Consider the following 20052-nt stretch of genomic DNA (forward strand, 5'->3'; position numbering starts at 1 on the left):
TCCCCGGTGACGGCCCCACAGTCCGGGCGGGGTGATGGCCCTGCGACGCCCCATGGGGAGATGCCCCGGGGTCCCCCATGGGGTGGCCACGCACTTGCCCTGGGGGTGGCCGTGGAGTGCCAGGGTGTGCCAGCCACCCACGCCCCGCTGCCAGCCGCAGCCTCCTCAGGGGGTGACGGCCAGCGCAGCAGAGGGACAGTGGCGGGGAGGACAGCCCAGCCGCTAATGAGACCTTGACGGCCCCCGCTGCAGCCCACCGGGACACTGCTGTGGGATGCGTGGCTGTGCTGGGCTGGGGTGCCAGCCTCGCCCCGAGGACTGCGAGGGTCAAAGGTGGCACTAGGTGACACAGAGGGCTGCCCTGGGGGCACCCTGCTCCCTCGGGGCTTCCCTCGCCCCGAGCAGACCCCTCGCTGCACCCCGCCAGCCTGGCCTGAGCACCCGTGCCCCTGTGCCTGGGCCACCCCGGCCATTTGCTGTCGGGGGGGGGGGGGGGGATGTCACCACCTGTTCTGTGCCGGCCCCCATGTGACACCCCCGGGCTCCCCAGGACTGTGCCCACCGCAGGGCTGAGAGCACCCGCTCTCCCTTCCCTGCGCCCCGGGGCTGTGCCGGGAGCAGGAGAGCGTGCCCACAGGGCGCCATGCCCGCTCCGTGCCAGGGCCAGAGGCTGGGCGGGTGACCGGGTGCGGGTGCCGGGCGGGGGGGCCCCCACGCAGGCCGTGACCCTGCCGCCGCTTCCTCCCCGTGGGCAGGGCGGCGGGCGCCCGCTGCGGCCGCACACACGCCGCATTGTTCTACCGGGGCCTGGCCGGAAGGACTTCCTCCATCCCGGCCAGGGGACGACCCGGGGAAGCCGGGCGCCGGCAGCCCGCTCCCGCCGCGGCCGGGCGGAGCGGCTCCGGCAGCCGGCCAAGCCCCGCCACCTCGCTCGGAGCGGGGGCCGTGGTGGCCGCGTCTCCCCCGGCCCCTTGGCCCCAGCCCCGACTCACCTTGCTGGAACTCCTCTCCTGCGATCGGACCTCACAGCGCGGTCGCGGCTGCCCGGCGGTGCCGGCTCGACGGTTGTGGGGGTGCCCGAGCAGCACCCACGGCGGGCAGGGGGCTGCGGCCATGCAGGGGGGCTTGGGTGCTCCCTCGGGGCATGGGTAACGCAGAGGTGGGGGGCACGGCGGGGCCCGCGGGCATCGTTAGGCCAGGGCGGGCGGGGGGGAGCCGGGCCTCCGGCCCCGCCAGCGCCGGGGGCCGGGAGCTGCCTTCCCCTTCCCCACGGCGGCGGGGGGAGGCAGGCGGGGGAGCGCTCCCCGAGCCACATGGTGGGCTGGAGGAGGAGCCGTTACCCAGGCAACAGCTGAGAGCATCCTTCACCCCTGAAAATCGTGTGCCGGCGCTGCCTCCACAGCCCCACGGCTCGGGGCAGCGCCCAGGACCCCCAGGGGCCACCCAGAGCTCGCCCAGGGCCTGCCGTGGCCGTGGGGCTCAGAACTGCCAGTTCCAGCTCCAGCCGTGCACCAGCACCCCCTCACCCGCATGCTGCTCCCCTCCCAGCAAGGACAGGGATGGGGATGAGGCACCCCCAAACACCGGGGCTGGGACACAGGTGGACAGGGGGGAGCTGGGGTCAGGCAGAGCCCCTTCCATGCCCGGCTTATGGCTCGGCCACAGGCTCCCTGCACCCTGGCCCTGCCCGCAGAGCCACACTGACCGTGTGACAGACACCACTAACATGTTGGTGACCCTGGGACCTCCATGCCGGGGTCCCACAGCCCAGGAAGTACTGGCAGGGCGGCAAGAGCATCCCTGGCCAGTGCAGCGGGAGCAGCAATCCTCAGGCAGTTCCCATCCCCCCACCATGCCTGCCTGCCTTCCTTCCACGGCTGCAGAAAATTCCTGGATTTTACCCCAAGATGCCCCCTTCGAGTGTGAGAACTCCTCCTCGGCCTGCTCCCATAGCAACTGTTCCCTAGCTACCCAGCCGCACTTGCTATTCTCATCCCCGTGCAGCTGTGTGCGGCCCCCCCGCGCTGCGCATGAGGCTGCCAACATTGCCGGCAGCCCTGGACCCCAAACCCACCGCCCTGGCACCCCTGTGTCCACCCTGACCAGGCTGCCCCCGTTTGCACGCTCGCCCACGGTGACTGTCCTGACCCTAACCTGGCTCACGCCGTGTGCCCCCCCGCAGCATGTCCCCCCTTTGAGGGGCTGTCCCTTGGGCTGAGGCAGTGCCCTGGGCTGGCACAAGGTCCCCCTCTGCACGGTCATCCCACCCCCCAAGAAGGGATGCACAGTGCCTGGAGGGGATGAGGACTCTGCCCCTGGCCCCACAGCACACCCGTGACAGCCCAGGAGGGGCTGTGCTGAGGGCAGATAGGGGAGTGGGGGGACAGGACCCAAAGGGGACCACAGCAGACAGGAGCACCCTGACAGCACAAGGCCTTGTAGCCATCATGCCCTTGCACTGACCCAAACCACCCAGCAGAAGCCACCAAGGGCCACCTGCAGTCCCCGGGGCTCAGCATCAGCCCTTGCCCTGCAGGGCAGCCCCAGCCCTTCCCTGCAGCACAGAGGCACCAGCAGTGCCCACAGCAGCCCAAGAATGGGGGTCCCTGCTCCTCCTCCTTACAGCCACCAACCCTGTATGGCATGGAGCAGGCACCCCCTTGACACAACAGCAATACAAGGCACGGTGAATCTTACGCTTAACAAAAGGTTAAAAATTTAAATACTCTCCAACTTTAGTGCAAGGCAAGCAAATGATACCACAGGTCCAAGTAGGTGCTCAGCCCCCCTGGGGGGCCTGGCTCAGAACAAGCACGAGGCAGCAGCACGCACACGTGCACATACACACGCATGTGCATACATACACACACACAGAAGAGACGAGTTATTGCTTGGAACACAGCTGGGACAAGTGTGCACAACAGGGGACAGGACAAGCAGAACAGAGAGGCGGGCTGAGCCCCACACTGCTCCCCAGGGACATGCAGGGCTCCAGCCCCTCTACTCCTGCCCTGCCCTGGGGCACAGGAGCTGTGCTGGCTCCCCAGGACTCCTGGGGACACACACTAAGCCAGTATGGCGGGCAGGCTGGTCCTGGCCCCACTCTTGGGTCACAGTTCACAGCATGACCCCAGGAAGGGACGTTCCCTTTACCATGGCTTTGCTCCCTGACAGCAGGGTCCCTTAAGTGTCTCCTCCTCTGATACCGAGCTGGGCCTGGGGACCACAGCACCCCTGGCATGCACAGATGGCTGGTCCAGAGCTGGTGGAACTGCACTGGGGCCATCCTGCACCACGCTGGGGATCAAAGCGACCCTTTGGACCCAGCCGCAGGTACCTTCTGAGCAGGTGCCATGGGAGCGGCTGTGTCCTGCTGTGCCGCAGGCAGTCTGCTGGCAGTCTGGAGAGGGGGCCGGGATCAGCTCCCCGGCGCTGGCAGCATGTGCAAGACGAGGCAGGAGGAAGCAGGCTCCGGCAGACAGGGAAGCGGGGATGAGGCAGTGACGCTCTGCTGCCAGGATGCAATGGTAGACGTTTTGGCACAGTGGTTTCCTGTGCCTCGGGGCTGAGCAATGGACTCCGCTGGAGCCAGGGACGCCTCAGCACAGCCAGAAAGGTCCAGGAAAGATGCTTTAGACACCTCAAGGCACAGGCGGCCTCTGCCCAGGACCCCCTGGTACACAGCTGGGACTGTCGCTCCCCCCATAGGAGGACATTTGTGCCTGTGACAGGGTGGGGGCAGTGCAGGCCCCCACCTATAGATTAAAAAACGACATGTGATATGTACAGACTGACGTATATAAATATATACCAAACCTGCAGTGCCGCTTCGGCACCATGGAATGTGTCAGCAGAGCTGCTCCAGCCTGGCCTCGGCCCACGCTGGCGCAATCCCTCCCTCCCACCCTGGGCCCGGGAGGGGAGCGGCAGCCGGCGGGCAGCAGCAACACAATCCCAAGCGGCAAATTCAGAAGCGTCCAGGTCTGTTCCAGGGATGAGGGCTTGTCCCCAGCCAGAGCACCTTGGCCCAAGCCGCATGCTGCTGCCAGCCCTGGAGCCATCCTCACAGTCTTCAAATAAAGATGTGTAAAGCTGTAAACAAATCCACCTTGCGGGGCCACTGCTACCTTGTCCTTCAGGCTGGGCTGTTGTTCTGCTGGGCACCCGGAGAGGCAAGGGGGTCCCAGGGGCTGGAGAACAAGTTGTGCTCTACAGCCGGGTGGGCTCTTCCTCGCTGTCGCTGCAGTTTCCACAACAGTCCTGAAGTCAGAAGGGCAAGGAGAGGGAGGAGGGAGAGAGGAGCACAGCAAGCAGAGGGTGAGCATGGTCACACAACCCAGCCTACAGCTGCCCTCTGGCAGGGAAGGGCCAAGCCCCCCCCAGCCTGTGCATGGGCAAGCTACATGGAGGCAAGGGGCTGGAGGGGACCCCCAGTATGCAGAGAAACAGTCAAGCTGCATCTGGGGGTTCAGCTCCTGGCAGACAGACTGGTGAGCACGCAGCTGACTAGCTTAGAAGCTGGGAGGAAGATGGGCTCTGTGGACTACAGCCACCCAGGTAGACAGCTCAGTGCCAGCATAGGCAATCTGCCCCGCTCAGAGCTCAGCCGGCCGCAGAAGCAGCTGAAGCCCTTTTTGCTGGAACGGGAGGGAATCTGAGCACGGGGCAATGCCAAACCCTTCACAGTTTCTCAACCCTTCTGTGTGTCTCAGAGATCCGAAGAGAGGAGTGAAGGGAACTTCCCACAGCCCCCTGGGAGCAGAGCTCCCAGCAGCGGCGGTGCAGGGGCAGCTTTGGCTCAAGCTGAGGGCAAGGCCTCCCCCACAAAGGCAGCGAGAGCAGGGAAGCAGGATTAGTGGCTCAGGGGGCAGTTAGAACAACAAACAGCTTGTGCTCTGTTGGGGGAAGGGGTTAGGCACTGAAGTACAACACTCCTCTTTCCCAGATCTTGCCATGTCCGCGGGCCACCGGGTATTTCCCTGAGCAGAGCAGCCAGGAGAGACTGCTCACCTCTGGAAAGAGAAAACACGTGGCAAATCACAGCTCAACCCCTGCTGCAGGCAGCTGCCCATCCTCCGGCAGATCCTGCCTTCCTTGGGAAGGGCTGGGTATCCCAGCCCAGAGGCGGCTCTGGCTAGGGCAGCCCACTGAACAGTGAAGCATAACTGGGAGCTTGTGAGGGAAGCAGGAGTCAGCACCAGGTGGCTGAGAGTGGGTCCAGAGCCAACCACGCTTGAGTCCCACAGCTGCAAGCAGCTGTTGAGAGGCAGTAGCCCAGACTTTGCCAGTCCTGGAAAGAAGGCAAAGACCATTCTGGGCAGAGGAGACAGGCAGACAAGCAAGCCCATAGCAGCTGCAAGACATTTCCATTCTCCTCATCCCTCGAAAGCACTGCTCTCTCTGTCTGTTCAAGGTCTGGCAGAAATGCTCTGGGGAGCCCAGGAGCCCATTCCAAAAGCAAGGTCTTCTTCAGGGATGGTATTATTCATGTAGGAAGGGAGCAGACTTGCTATTCTAGTGCCTTCAACAACATCCCTCTCCCTGTGTGACAGCATGTTTAGCCAGGACACTCCATCCCAGCCCCCTCGACTCCCCCAGCACAGGGAGAGCCACAGGCGAGGGCTGGCTCCCTGCAGCCTTGTGCGGGTCCCTCTGAGAGCCCTGGGGTCTGGCCACCCAGCACAGAGGGAGAATGCCTGCTGCCCCTTCATGCCCACCTCCCTGCCAGATCTGCCTGTCACAGGCAGTGGCGGGCTCAGTGCTGCTAGAGGACTTACTGGGGAAGAAACGCTGGGCAAACACTCTTACCTGTCTGCTGAATAAGCGCTGGAGTAACCCTTTTTTGGGCTGTGGAGAAGGCTGCCCTTTCCAGTCCAGGTCTGGGGGCACTGTGCCATCTGTGCTAAAGACATTCAGCTCCTTAAAACACTCTGTCTCGATCATCTGGAAGTGGATGAAGATGGCTGCAGCAACTGCCACACAAAGCCCATCACCGCGGGTCCAGCAGAGCGCACGAGCAGCAGGGACAGCACGAACCCTGCGGGACACTGCACTCGGCCATGGTGGGCACAAGCAGGAGCAAAGACCTGTCATGCAAACCTACCTCGTTCTGCCAAGGAATGGGCACGCTTCCTGTGGCAAACTTCTGGTAGAAGTCATTGTCTGTGGGCTCCAGCTCCACCCCTTTCACCGTGGAGAACTGTTCGATGTCCAGAACATCCTTGCAGTAGATGGCCTGGGGCTAAACAGCACAAAGACTGCTCTAATGCCGGGCTCCACACTAAGATGCCACCATCTCAAACAACCTCGGCTTGTGGCCAAGGCTGCTCCCCTTCTCCCTGCAGCCCAGAGCTTGCTTGACCCCTTTTCTGCCAGGCTCCAGAAAAAAGAGGGAAGGGAATGGGTGCCATCTCCTCAGATGAGCCACCCCAGGGCTCCTGCTTCCCTTTGACAGCACCAGTGACTAAAGAGGTCAGGACACAGACAAGTACTTACATCTGGCTTGAAGGGGGGGTCCAGCATGCCTGCTTCAAGCCTCCTGAAGTTGAGATGCTTGAAGAGAGGGTGCTCCTTCACTTCCTTGGCCCCAGCTCCTCGGCACCCCAGGCGCTCCAGAGGGTCTTTGCACAGGAGCTGCAACACAAAGGAAATCAGTGCCCCAGATGGAGGGTGCTTCGGGCAGGAACGTCGTCTGGGCTCCTGCAGTATGTCTCTAGGGATGGCATGGGCCTGCTAGGCAGCTGGGAGACCAAGGAATTAAGGCACTCTGGACTCTCCTGCACAGTCTTATCAGAGCCAGAGCAAGGGAACCTGGCTGCTACCAGCACCTCTACAGGCCCGATGTTCTCCTGCTGCATGCAAAGGGGTGGTGGGAGTGCAAGGACAGGGATGCACACTCGTACCATGGTGCAGAGGGAGCGGGCGCAGGGTGAGAACTTCTCCGAGTACTCCTCCTGCACTTCCTTCACCAACCGCTCCACCTCCTCCCGCTTGATCTTCTTCTTGCGCTGCTGGAACGGGGACTGTCCCTCAATCATCTCGTACACCAGGCAGCCCAGAGCCCACCAGTCTGGGCTGAACGTGTAGCGCTCGTTCTTCACCACCTCTGGAGCTACATAGGAGCAGGGGTGAGGGACGTGTGAAGGCAGGGAGAACACATGTGTAGTCAGAGACCACTTTCTAATTAAAAACCAGGGCCACTTACCCATGTAGCCAACTGTCCCCACTCGGCCCTTGATTGTTTGGCCCTCTGGCACGTGCACAGCTAGCCCCAGGTCTGAGATACGGATGTGACCTGCACAGAGAAGGGGGTGAGTTAACAGGACAAGGTCAAGGGACAACGTTTGAAGCTGCCAAGAACACAGAGTAACCCTGGTTCAAGCACAGGAAGAGAAAAGGACCCAGGCCCAGGTCTCCTCTTGACCTGCACTCACCGTGGTCATCCAGCAATATGTTCTCTGGCTTCAGGTCCCTAGGAAGGAAGAGACTTGATTAGCAAGAAGCCCGTTGTCAAAGCAAAGGACACAAGGACCAGCGACATCTCAAGAAGTCACAGAGAAGCAGCAGAGGGATGCAATGCCCCTGCCTCAGGCACGCAGATAACCTTCCCCTCACCCCCTGCCCCGGAGTTAGCCCTGCAAGATCCCCCCTCGCAGGCAGAGAAGCAGGTCATGACAGTCTTCAACCCTCCACAAGGGATCAGTGAGCCCGTGGTTGATTCCTTCTTTGCAGGTGCAGAGCTTGCTATGGGGCAGGCAGTGCAAGAGAGAAGGAGCAGAGGCTTCTTCTGCTTACCCTGCCTCAGGGCAAGGCACAGGGTAGGACTAGAAGGGACTTTCCAGCCCTGTGTTTAGCCATGCTATCCCTAATGCTGTATCACACAACCTGCTGAGTACAGTCATACAATCAGCTTGTTCTCCCTCCTGCCCAGCTCTCAGTCTTAAGCTATCAGGGCAGCCTACCCTCCTTTGTTCTAGTGTCAATACTGCCCGGCGAGTTAAGCACCCAAGTGCCTGCCCTGAGGCATTCACAGCATGATCATATCCTGTTCTGGACCATCATTTACCAGCAGGAGGAAGCCACGCTAAGCTCTCTGGTCTCTTCCACGAGATCAGCTTTCTGTTCCTGATCCCCTCTCACCCAGCTCTGTGCTGCTTTCAAGGCTGAGCTTATTTTCTTGAGCAGATAGACCCAGCTGGACTAGTAAGAGCAGCAGGAACCCTCTTGCTTCTGCAGCCCGTACAAGGTCTCCCAGCAGGGGCCAGGCAGTGCGCACCTGTACACTATCCTCTCCTGGTGCAAGTCCTCGAGGCCACAGCAGATCTCGGCAGCATAGAAAGCTGCCCGGGGCTCCTCGAAGCCAGCCTCTCCCATGTGGTAGATATGGAACTTGAGGTCCCCTCCATTCATGAGGGTCAGCACTAGGCAGAGAGCATCTTTAGTTTCATATGCATAGGCTAAGCTCACCTGCAATTCAGGGCAGAAAGGCTGTTAGAAGACACAGCTGGAAGAGGGAGGTGCCCACACTCTGATGGGCACTTTGTCACCCAAGCAGCAGGACTTTGTCACTCATGGGCAGCAGAGGGCCTTTGCCAGCAGAGGAGGCAGAGGGGAAACTGTGCAAACCCAGGGGGGACATGGAAGTGCCCAGCAGTCCCTGTGCACCCCCAGCTTTCCTCAGACAGGGAGGACACTATTTCCCTGAGACAGAACGGCTCCCCTCCAGGGCAAGCAGCACCCAATAGCAACCCCAGGGCAGTGTCTGATTAATCTTCCGCAAGGGAAGGTTTTCAGGCTGTCCACACCTCATTGCAGCCAGGGAGAGAGCTCCCCACCACAAAGCTCAGGCCTAGGCTTCTGCCCATTTGGCTATCTGGAGAGACAGTTCTCGCTGCTTTCTTCTGCCCCAGTGGTTAAGAAGGTGCCTGTGAGACCAGATACCTGTTTGGGCCTGACTTTGGGGGCATTTAGGTCATCTTGTGGAGGCAGCAGGAGGTCCTGCCAGACCCCAGCCTTGTGAGAGATCTGCAGCCACCAGGACCCTATCCCATGGGCAGGGCCTGCTCCTGCCTCTCCACACCGGGTGAGGAGCACAGAGGTGCCAGGCCATGTGGCTGGAGGAAGAATCAACCACTGCAGCAAAGTGAGAGCAATTCCTATGTACTTACTACAAACCTACTGTTCACTTTTTCCAGGATCTGTTTCTCATTCAGGGCCATGGCCTCTCCCTTCCGCTTTTTGATACGTTTCTTCTCCAGCTTCTTGCAGGCGTACATCTTCCCTGTGGCACGCACTTGGCAGGCACAAACCTGGAGGGGGGACAAGGCTCAGCACCCTCCCACTGCCGTTTCCACAGTGGGGATTTAGGTTACGCTCTCAGGAAGAGGCACAGGAAGGCAAAGATGTCTCTGTCCCCGCCTCAGTCTGAGGTTACCGAGAAGCCCATTGTCAAAGCAAGGACACAGGGAGAAGTGACATCTCCAGATGTCACACATAAGCAGCAGAGGGCTGCGATGCCCCTGCCACCTGTAGCAGCACCACGGCTGGTGCCTGGGAAGACAGAAGGCCACTCCAGAAACAGAAGGAAGCCTGACAGTGACAGTTTTCAGGAGTGCAGTTTCTCCTGCCAAGACACCAGGAACAGACCTGACTCTCTGCTCAGGCAGCAGTACGCACCACAGGGCATGCACTACCTACCCTGTGCAACACCTTCCATGCCTCCAGTGCCTGGAGAGAGGGGGGAGCTCCTGCCCCTCAAAGGGGAACTGACAGATCATGCAATGCCCAGAGCACAGCAGTGCCCAGCACAGGGCCCCCACAGCCTCCCTAGCTAGCAGCACCTGCCTCCAGGTGCTGGAGCAGCTTGTGGCACCCTGATGGCCAACCCAGGCCTTCATGTGGCTGCCTGGTACCCCAAATGCAGAGGAAGTGCTGGTCACTCACCTCCCCAAAACCACCCTTGCCCAGCACACGGTACTGGCGGAAAGTGTTTTTGGTCACTGGCTGCCTGCAAGGGAAAGGAAACTCGAGTGAGATGGGAGCTGGGAGAGAGCAGGGGCTGAAGCCCAAACCACCCCCATGCCCTGGACTGAGAGACTGTGGCCCACCCCAAAATCCATGGTAAAGAAGACCTTGCTTCCCTGCGAGGCAAGCAGGGATGGGGCTGCTGCTGATGCCAGTAAAGGGCCCTGAAGGAGTGCAAGAGGAGACAAAGGCCAGGCCCTTGGCTCCTGCCAGGGCCCAGCACAGGAAGAAGCTCAAGGGACCCCTCCGGCAGCCCATGCAAGCAGGGTGCAGGTCTCCCAGCAATGCCGGGAGCATTACCGTTCCAGCCATTTCCACTGCAGGAAGCGGTTGAAGTACAAGCTGTCGAGGTAGTCAGCAAAGGGAGCCACACTCAGGTAGTCGTGGATAAGCCTAGGAGAGAGCAGAGCCAGCAAGGTTCCTGAGAGCTGATCACTGCCATGGAAAAGGCTGGTGGTCCAAGGAAAGAGGAGGCGAGCAGCCCTGAGCACCGATTTACTTTGCCATCCCCTCACCCAGCCTGGCGCTGAATCACCCACATACCCCACTGCAGCCCTGGCCCAAAAAACCCACCCTCTGCATTAAGCCTGATGCAAAAGGAAAGGCACGTTAGAGGTACCACTGTGATGAACACAGCACCCTGGGATGGTGCTGGCACTGCTAATTGTGGACTTTCAGCACCAGCCTAGGCTACGGGACAAAGGGGGACAATGGGACTCTTTGCAATTGCCTCTCTGCTCACAGGGCAAATGCACACTTAAGGCTGTAATCAGCTGCCGAAAGCTGCTAACAATGTTCAGCACCAGGCACTGAGTGGTTCAGTTTCAGATGAATATCCAGCACAAGAGGCCACAGGGGGATCCTGCTCGAGAGAGCTAACTGCCTCGGAGACCGGTGCCAGGGCTGCCCAGCGGAGTAATGTGCCTTAGACACAGCGTCTAGACTGGAGACGTGCATCAAGGAGAAGCGGACGGGCTCTTCCCCTTTCAGAGCTTGCCAAGAGCAGGCAGGGCCCAGCCCGGAGGCTCTGCATTCAGACAGCGACACTAGTTACCACACACGGAGCTAACGCTCCCCAGAAGACTACAGCAAATCCATTGCCACAGCCCTGCACTCAATTAGGCAATGTGCTCCAGCTACTGTTCAGGGAGGGGTGGAGGCCATAAGCCCGGTTTGCCTAACAGCTTCCGCTTCGCACCCGGAGCCCGGACCTCAGCCACTGCTTCTACATTGGGAACAGAAGTGACCTTAGATCCCTGCAGCAACAGCCGGCGTAACCTAACCACAACGGCCACATCTGCGGCCAGTGGGAGAGGACAGTTGGCACTGGGACTGCAGCTGTCAGCTCTGCTCTACGGGTGCCTACGAGATCCTGGCACAAGACTAGTAACAGCATGGCCAGACGCTGAGGCTTGCTGAAACAGGGTCTTCCCAAATGGCAACTCAGACCCATGGCAGACTAAGAGGAGTGACAGAGGTTTCTGCAGCAGCTTGTGGCTCCCAGAGCCCACAGGAGCAACTTGCATTTGCTTTCCTGTAGCTGTGCTGCAAACCGCTAGCCCAAAACTCCCCAGGTCCCAGCCTTAGCACCAGCCCTCACTCTCCTGAAGGGACCACGAGGGACAAGGCAAGTTAGCTGCAGCACCTACCCCGTGCGGTGGTGAGACCTGAAGGCAGGCCTCAGCCCTCCAACTTACTTAGTGGATTCTTTGAAGAGCTCCTTGGAAGGTTCCTGCTCCAGCCTCTCACAACAGGCATCCACCAGCTGCAGGGGGACTTCAGGCACATGGTCCTCACTCTGGGGACAGAGGGATGGAGTCAGACATAGGGAGCAGAGCACAAGGATCTTCCCAGGAAGCAGAAGCCCACAGTAACAGCACACAGGCACCCATCTGCTTTAGGGCCAGTGGGAAAAGCAGCAATGGTCGCTTGTGAGGTACTGGGGTGGCTCTGTACTCTGTCCTCACCGTCCTGCCCAGCACATTCGCTGTGGCAGGACATGGGTAATGACAGCTGTCAGCTTTCCAACTGCTCTATTGCTGCAGGCAGCAAACACAACCCTCTTACTCACGTTTGGCTTCAAGTACTTTTCAATCAGGTGCTGCCCACATTCCTTCCGCTTCTCATCTGGAGCCACTTCGTACCCTGCCTGCACAGAGCAAACAGTGTGAGGAGCAAGTTCCAGCCAGGAACCGAGCCTTGCCACCAGGCAACAGCTGCAGAGCAGCAACACCCTCTGCCCAAGGTTTGCCATGCTTTCCTGGAAAACCTGATCTCCAGCAAACAGCTCCCTAAGCAAAGGCCCAGCCCTGTCTTGGAGAAACTGCAATTCACAGGTTTTTCCTTTGGGAAAACCCTATGTGTCCAAAAGTACCTGGCAACTGCCAGAGTACCCAGGGTCAACTGGTCCATGCCCAGGGTGCCAAGAACATCCCTGCTTCCCCCAACGAAGCCCAACAGGCTTTGCTCTTACCACGGCATCCAGGAACTTGACGCAGCGTGACAGCTCAGGTCGTGTCTCGCAGAACTGCCGAAAGAGCATGCGCCCAATGGGCTGCTTCTCACATAGGCTGTGGTAGTCCCGCTCTGTAAATGTGGAGAAAACCACTCACTGCCAACCCCCAAGGAGCAGCCACAGCCCACTGCCCCAGGCACAGGCGGCAGTGTGGAGAGACTTGCGACTTGTCAGCTGGCTGCTCACAGGTCCCACCAGCCTGAGACTTCCAGGAGAGTGAAATGCACCCAACAGGGACAAGAGGCATGACCAAGCTTTTACGTTCCCCTATGGAAGATCCTCTTCCCTGAAAGAGGTTTGATCTACTGTTCTGTACAGACTGCCCCTCTTGTTTCTAGCAAGGGATCCTGGTGTCTCCTGCTTGCCTGGAGGCTCTCTTCTCAAACCTCTTCCCAGGAGATCAACCGACTACTCCAGACGCACAACTTCCCTTGGAACACGAGGAACACACCGAGCTTATTTCAAGACAGATTGTGCAGGCCAAGAGTTGCTCTGATGACCCTTACAAACCACTCGTATTCCCAAAGGCCCTGCTGGAAGCGGCAGCATTGAAATGGGAGGCACCATTTCCACAGATGTCCTGTTAATGCTGCACACAGCAATTAGACCCCCGCACTCCATGGGATAGCCACTTGCTTGTACGTCAGTTCCTACTGCCCTCTGGAGCTCAGCTTCCCTGCTGATTCCTCCTACCCCTCTCTGAAGTCTGGCAGCCCAGGCACAAACCCCTTTGACTATCCAGAGCACTTCCAGTTCTCTGCTTTCTTTCCTCCCCTTCCACTCATAAGACGTTGTCTGATCGTGGGCCAGAACAGATTTCTGTTACAGCCATTGCCACTGAGGGCTGTGGGCTGCCTGGGGTGCAGATGTGCAGCCGTCCACCAGCGCGCAGGGGATCTTCCAGCACTCCCCAGGGCTAGGTACTGCCGGCCTTCCCCTCCCCGCGCAGCAGTTTCTCCCGAGGAAGCTGCGGCTTCCTGAGGGTGCACGAGAGCACGGAGACAGCGGGGCTGCGGTGGGGGAGGAGGCCACCTCACCAGCTCTGCCGCACCGGCCGGTTTCCTTGTGTCTACAGGGGAAGGAGTTCCCTTCAGCTGGGGAGGACGAGAGTTTGCTGACGGCGAGATCAGAAGCTTTCGATTGCCCTTGCCGCTGCTCAGGCTCACACAGGGTTGCTCCCCGTGGTCAGGGCACACAAAGCTTAAATCTGCAGTGGGCAACCAGCCCACCGTGCCCACAGTCCTGCCAAGCCACTGGAATAGGAAAGAAATGCCTTTCTAGCAGGCTGTGAGGGGAAAACAAAACCACTTCAGCCAAAGAGTGACCCAAGCACAAGGAACGGGGTCATCTTTCCCACGGGGAAACCAAGCGAGGTGGCTGCCACCTGAGCCAGAAGCTCTTCTCGCATGCCTCCCCAGGGGGAAGTGGGGACACGGGCGGTGACAGCCAGCCGCTGGGAGAGACTTGCCTCCCAAAGCATCACAAGGTCACTGTCCCGGACAGTGGGACAGCAGAGACAGACAGACCACCAGCACTCACCACCAGCAAATGGGCAGCACAACAAAGGTGAAGTTCAGTGCTGGAAAACATGTCATGACACCCACAGGAAGGGCAGCTGCAGGCAGAGGACGGGCATCAGCTGAGGGAAAGCTCTTCTGAGGGCACACAATAGTCAGAGGAGCAGAATGGAGCTGGGATGGCCAAGATGGGAGCTGCAAGGAGAGCCCAAGCCAGAGCTGTGTTCAGTGCTCAGAACTTGCTCCAGAGAGGCAGTTTGCAGCAAAACCAAGGGTAGAGTCTCCATCTGACTATACTTGGCTGTGAAGCTGCCCCCAGGAGGTGGTGCATGATGTGCACGCAGCAGAACCAGGCTGTTGTGAGCTTGGAGGTTACAGTGTGGATGATGGAGGTTGAGTTATTCCAAGTGCTACAGTCCCATGTGCCCTCAAAGGGAGCCACTCCTCTCCTTGGGGCTGCCAGGACCTGGAAAACCTGGGGAGGGTGGAATTGTGGACTGGAGCTGCAGAAATCCCAAACTCACTCAGCCCAGTGACACCTGCTCTGAAACAAGGCCAGCGTGTGCCACTCTCCAGCTGGCAGCTGAATCTGGAGTGACAACTTAAACAAGCTCTCCCCTTCCCAGGAAGCAGAGCATTCCCACCCTCCGTGCCCCAAAACAATTTCACATGATCTCAGGACCAAGCTGCACAAACAACATTAAAACCATGACGAGTACAAAGTGCAGTATTAAAATGACAGGCTAGGCCCTGCCCAACTGTACAACACTCATCCATACTGCACAGCAAGAACCCAGTTCTGCCCGAGAAAAGCTGCTGCATTAGTGTTAGAAGCCAAGGTCTGCAGAGCAGGGCTGAATCCCAGACAGAGAGTCCAGAGGACGTTAGCAGGTCCTTTGTTATTTACGCAAAGGCACCCCAGAGCGATGCTCCAAAACTCTGCAACACTGAACAGGTCTGTTTGCACAGAGAAGGTGGCATATCTCTAGTGAAGCTCATCACAGTCTGGAAGGCATGTGGGTACATCAACAGGCACTATCTGGTGAACGCCACGCAGCTGTGACTTACCTACCCATCGTTTCTCCCCTGCACCCTGAGCTCCCAGTGATCCTGGCTGGGTTTTGGCTGACACGTGCGCCGTTATACATCCCTGACCCTCACACGACTCAGTTTTGGGTGCACAATACCCCCACACGCTCACCCACTGGCCCTGCTCCGGAGCGGAGCCTGGGCGCTGTTCAGCTCCCGCCAGCCGCCGCGTCTCACCGAGGGTTTGTCGAAGATCCTCGCAGAGGCTGATGTGGGGGAACTGCAGCATCTGGCGCCATTTCTTACTCTTGCCTTTCCGGTTTCCGCCACCACCTGCAGGGCACACAAAATTGGTACCACGAGTTATGAAGCAAGGACATCCGACTGCACCCTAACCTTGCCAGGAGCCGAGAGAGGAGTCACCCTCTGTCCATTTCCATGAGCAAGCCCAGGCAAGGAAAACAAGACCAAAGTGGTACCGCCGTCTCCTAGCTGGCGGAACAAAAGTATTAGAGCCTCTGACTGCCAGAGGAAGTGGAAGAACCAACCACTCTGGCTGCTGAACAAAGTCACAACTGAGAACACGAAGACCTTTCACCTGGACATCTCAGTGACTCATATTTAAGTTTGGAGAATCAGGGCAGGGGCAGGAGTGCCTAAAGCCACAGGTTACTCTATGCCTGCACAAGAGTTTTTGGCTCCCAGGCCTGTCCTCAGGACCTCTGCATAACTAATCCCCTCTCAAGGCCAAGCCTTGCTTGGTGTGAAGCTCTTTGTGCTGTAGTAACGATGTTCATGCCACCTACTCATGCCAGACTGATTGCTTACTCCAGGGAGGGGCTCTCAGAGAGAGGACACGAAGCTGGGAGACAGGAATTCTTGCTCTAATCCCGGCTCCACAGACAACTTGCTGCATCGCCTGGGGCTCATCACTTCAGTTTCCCACCTGTGAAGTGGGGACACTCCCACCTTTCTCCAGAGATAAGCCAGCCTCAGAAAAGCAAGATCCAAGAACTAGATATTATTCCAACTTCAGTTGCTGGAATAAATGCCCAGTGCTGTAGGACAGGGTGGGAAAGCTTCTAGATAGACCAAAAAATTTACATCATAGCAAGCACTAAGTACTGAAATACTTGTACGCCTGATTGCTGGGATCAGCCAACCTCCAGGGACTGCCTTCCCTCTGCTCGGTGCCAACACACACACAATCTCCCACCTCCCTTTGGAAAAATATTAAATCACTCTGCTGAGTTGGGCCAAAGGCACAGCTTTCTGAAATCGGGGCGGGGGGGGGCGTTAAACATCATTTACCAGCTCTTGAGAAACAGTTTCATAACACTTTCCTCTACTGCGGATGCAATTCAGCCCCTAATGCTAGACACAGTCCCCAGGCATCCAGCTCCCCGTGCCGCAGGAGGCCTTGGTTGGACAGGCAGGTGGGATGGGGTCATCGCAGCCGGCCTTCTGCAGGGCCAGCCCCAGGTCCCAGCCCCTGGCATGCTGCACTACATCTGCCCCGCACCAGCAGCTGGGCTGCACGATTGTACAAACTCAGGAAGGAAGTGACTCAAGGGTAAGCAGGGGTGGAAGAAACCGGCAGCACAGACACCTTCTTGTCAGCCACAGCTTGTGGCAGCAAAAGGGATGGGGAAAACTAAGTGAGGGCATGGGAGGACAAGCCATTCTCACCCCATGAGTGCTCAAGGAAAGGCAGAGCAATGCCCCACAGCACCTGGACGAGGACCGGTAGCTTGCATTTCCTTGAGTTGTTTGCTTTGAAAGGAGGTTCCAGCGCCCTTCATGCACGGTTCTCCCCCGCTCTCACAGCGCAGCGGCAAACAGCCCAGCAGGAAACTTGTCTCCTGCACACCAACCTCCCAACACTCCCATTTTGGGGATGGGGCAAGGGGTGGGCCTCTCCCCCCGAGCTCAACATGAGAGAGCTCAGGGCTTGGTGATAGCTCAAAGCTGGTCTGTTGTCCCTCTGCCAGAGGTCAGCAGGCAGGGGGGAACAAGGGGGGAAGGATCCTTCACCTTTCCTGGGCCAAACCCTTCTAGATGAGTTTGAAGGAAACATAGAGCATGGTCATCCTATGGCAGCAGCTGAAGATGGCTGTCAGCAGCCCCCCCAGCACAGCCAGGGTGATCTCAGCCCTGCACTCCCACACCAGACCAGGAGGCTCCCAAAAAGGCCAGGCTGGAGCAGAGCACGTGGTGCTGCCGGACCTGGCCAGCAAAGCGGCTCTGTCCTGTCACACAGGCTGCCAGAGCTTGCCCCAGTGGCCACCATGGCCACCCAGCCACAGGTGGGAGAGCCGTGGATGAGCAGCACAGCCACCCGTGGCTCTTGCAGGCCAGGAACCGTCCAGCATGAGCATGCCAGTGGATCGTATCTGCCTGCAGCCAAACTGCCCACTGCCTGCCAAGGCTGAGGCACCAAAGGAGCACTGGGAAGCACCGCAGCAGCCGTCCGACCGCCTTGCTCTGCATCAGCAGCCAAACTCTGCTCTGCTGAAGGCACATGAGGAGCCAGTCTCCTGGTCGCTCACTCTGTGTGAAGCGGGGCCTCGTCTCTTCAAGTCCCAAACGGCACTGTTTGGTTTTGTCTGGATTTGGGTTTGAACCAAACCTTGCCATTATAAACCATAATGTCATGGTCCACCACAGTCACCGTGCCTGAAGTACCTACACTAAGCCTGATTTTCAAGCAGCCTAAAAATGTTTCTGCCCGTGTAAATTTAATTTTGTTGCTCTTTGCTCCCACAAATCTAATCTCTAAAGCCCTCTAACTAGATTTCAGTGGGCCTCTCAGGCTCCAAAATGACTTGGTTTGGCCAGCTGCACACTGTGGGCCAGGAGGGACTGTACTTCCCTGCCACTTTATGTGATCTAATGAACTCCCCGATGCCTGGCTGAATCAGATCTCTGCAAAGGACCAGGCTCCTGTGCGACAGACTTCCCAGCTCTCTCCCTAAGCCATCCTGAGGCTTCCCGGCACAGCAGGCTGCATCCCGCACCAAGGCCCTGGAATTCAGCCGTGACCCCTAAAGCAGCAGGAGGTTTGTGGCCCCGCAGCAAAGCTCCTGGCACTGAGCAGACCAGGGGCCCATGTTGGTGTGAAGGTGGTGGAGGGGTGGGGCTCACCGCCGCAGTTTCGGAATCGGCCCTCGTGTGGGAAGCAGCAGTTTACCAGCCTGAAATCAACTTTTTCTCCTGAAGCTGCTTTTCCCCTCTGTCAGAGGAGCGAGAGCAGCCTCCGGAAGGGGTAAGGCTGGAGGCTGCCAGCACTGGCGGGAGGCAGGCGGGGGCTGCAGGGCGGTTTCCGCACAGGGAGGCAGCGAGGCCACCCTCGGAGGGCTCAACACCCTCCTCGGGGGGGGTGTTGAGCAACCCCCGGCTGCCCGGAGCAGCGCCCAGCGCCAGGACTTCACCCAGGGCCGAGTGCTTTGGAGGCGGCCTGTGCCCAGCCTGCGCCGTTAGCTCCCCGCTCCCAGCAGCGCCGCGGGCAGCCAAGGTCGCGACCCCGCGGGAGGGACAGCCCGGGGCCGGGTCCCGGGGACAGACGTCGCCGGAGCCCGCAGCCCGCCTGGCCGCAGCCCAGGGGAGCGGACGCCGCTCTAGGAGGCGGCCCGGCGGGCTCACGGCTCAGGCCACCAGCCGGCCGGCACCTCCCGGGCGCTGGGCTCGCTCCGCGGCCGGGCTGCCCCAGGCACACCTGCCCCACCGCCGCCCCGGGCCTGCCGCCTCCCCGCGGCCCCCCCAGCTCCGCGCACCGGCGTCCGCCCGGCGCCGCCGCTCACCTTCGCGGGCCTTGAGGAGGACGGTGTTGGCGACGATGTTCTCCAGCTCCATGGGCCCAGGCGGCGCCGCCGCCTCCCGCCCGGCTCCGCGCCGCTCCCCTCCGCTCGGCCCGCGCCCCGCCGCCTCCCCCCGCTGCCGCCGCCGCCGCGCCGCGCCCCGCCCACCCGAGCCCAGCCCGCCAATGCCTGCCCACGCTCCTCCCGCGCCGCGCTCCCACTGGTCCAGACCCCCAGGAAGCCTCGCCCCCTCCGCCGCGCCGCTGCCCTCCCGTTGGCCCCGCGGCGGGCGAGGGTGTGGAAGGGCGGGGCGGGGAGAGAGAAGCGCGCGTCATTCGTCGGCCGTTGGCGAAGCCCTGCCGGGAAGAACGGACGGGTGCTGATTGGAGGGCGAGGTGTCACTCAGGGAGCGCAGCCGCCGCTTCGGGAGCGGATTGGGCTAGTGTCAACGGCGCCCACCACAGGAAGAGACCCGCCTCCTGCTGCATCTGATTGGGTGAGAAGCTGCCACTCCGCTGCAGAGTGGGTCATGATAGGGGCGTTCCGGGGGGGTGGGGCCGAGCGTCTCTTTATAAAGAGGCGCTTGGGTGGGGCTTTTACAGAGTGTGTCGGCGTAGGCGGAGTGCATGTGCGTGGCCTGGCTGCTCTGGAGGCGAGGGAGGGCCGGCGGCCCGGCCGCTGCTGACCCGCAGCCCTCTCTGAGGTGTCCTGCACTCCTGTTAAAAGCAGTTACATGTTTAGGGGAGCCCCCCCCGCCCCAAACCTGGCCCTGTGTTTGCGACAGCCTTGATAAAGTCTTCTGAGCACCTGCATGTCTGGTGTTGGTCAATCCCTGCGTCGCGGGCCGGGTGATGCAAGCTCCGATGCTGTGCCCGGTCTCCCCAGTCACCGCTGCAGTGGAGGTTTGGGGTTTCCTTGTCCCCCCGTGCCCTTGGTGTCGGGGGGTGTGGTGCTGCCAGCCTCCTTCTGCTGGGGCTGACCCCCACGGCTGCTCACGTGCTGCTCTGGTATTTGAGCTTCTCTTGCTGCTCCTGCAGGCTGCTTCCCTCCATTGACTTGCTCTAAAAGCCCTTTTTTTACTTCAATTAGCAGCAGCCTCACCCCATCTGAAGACAAGCTGTGGTGTGGGAACCTCTCCCCACCCATTCCCCAGCAAGTAAATCATTGATTT

At 59.8% G+C, this 20052-nt stretch overlaps 1 protein-coding gene across 1 annotated transcript; it reads right to left on the reverse strand.

Moving 5' to 3' along the window:
• Positions 1 to 4041: 4041 nt before the first annotated feature.
• On the reverse strand, positions 4042 to 18936 carry GRK6 (G protein-coupled receptor kinase 6). The gene is made up of 16 exons (XM_059825466.1): positions 18885 to 18936; positions 15322 to 15417; positions 12497 to 12609; positions 12095 to 12172; positions 11721 to 11821; positions 10324 to 10416; positions 9943 to 10006; positions 9168 to 9308; positions 8276 to 8466; positions 7434 to 7471; positions 7205 to 7294; positions 6903 to 7111; positions 6496 to 6633; positions 6104 to 6241; positions 5809 to 5943; positions 4042 to 4260 (listed from the first exon to the last, which is right to left on the reverse strand). Exons 1-16 carry the CDS (start codon positions 18934 to 18936, stop codon positions 4210 to 4212), a joined length of 1728 nt encoding a protein of 575 aa, XP_059681449.1. The 3' UTR covers positions 4042 to 4209.
• Positions 18937 to 20052: the final 1116 nt, after the last annotated feature.

This window comes from Gavia stellata, chromosome 16 (assembly GCF_030936135.1).
Source record: "Gavia stellata isolate bGavSte3 chromosome 16, bGavSte3.hap2, whole genome shotgun sequence".
Taxonomy (NCBI): Eukaryota; Metazoa; Chordata; class Aves; order Gaviiformes; family Gaviidae; genus Gavia; species Gavia stellata.

Bases quoted from the DNA above. Each gene is read 5' to 3' on its own strand.
- GRK6 (XM_059825466.1), bottom strand. From the start codon at position 18,936: ATGGAGCTGGAGAACATCGTCGCCAACACCGTCCTCCTCAAGGCCCGC. The intron at 10,007-10,323 runs GTAATGCTCCCG...TTTCCCTTGCAG, and splicing joins CAGTGGAAATGGCTGGAACG to GCAGCCAGTGACCAAAAACA. The intron at 8,467-9,167 runs GTAAGTACATAG...CCTGAATTGCAG, and splicing joins AAGTGAACAGTAGGTTTGTA to GTGAGCTTAGCCTATGCATA.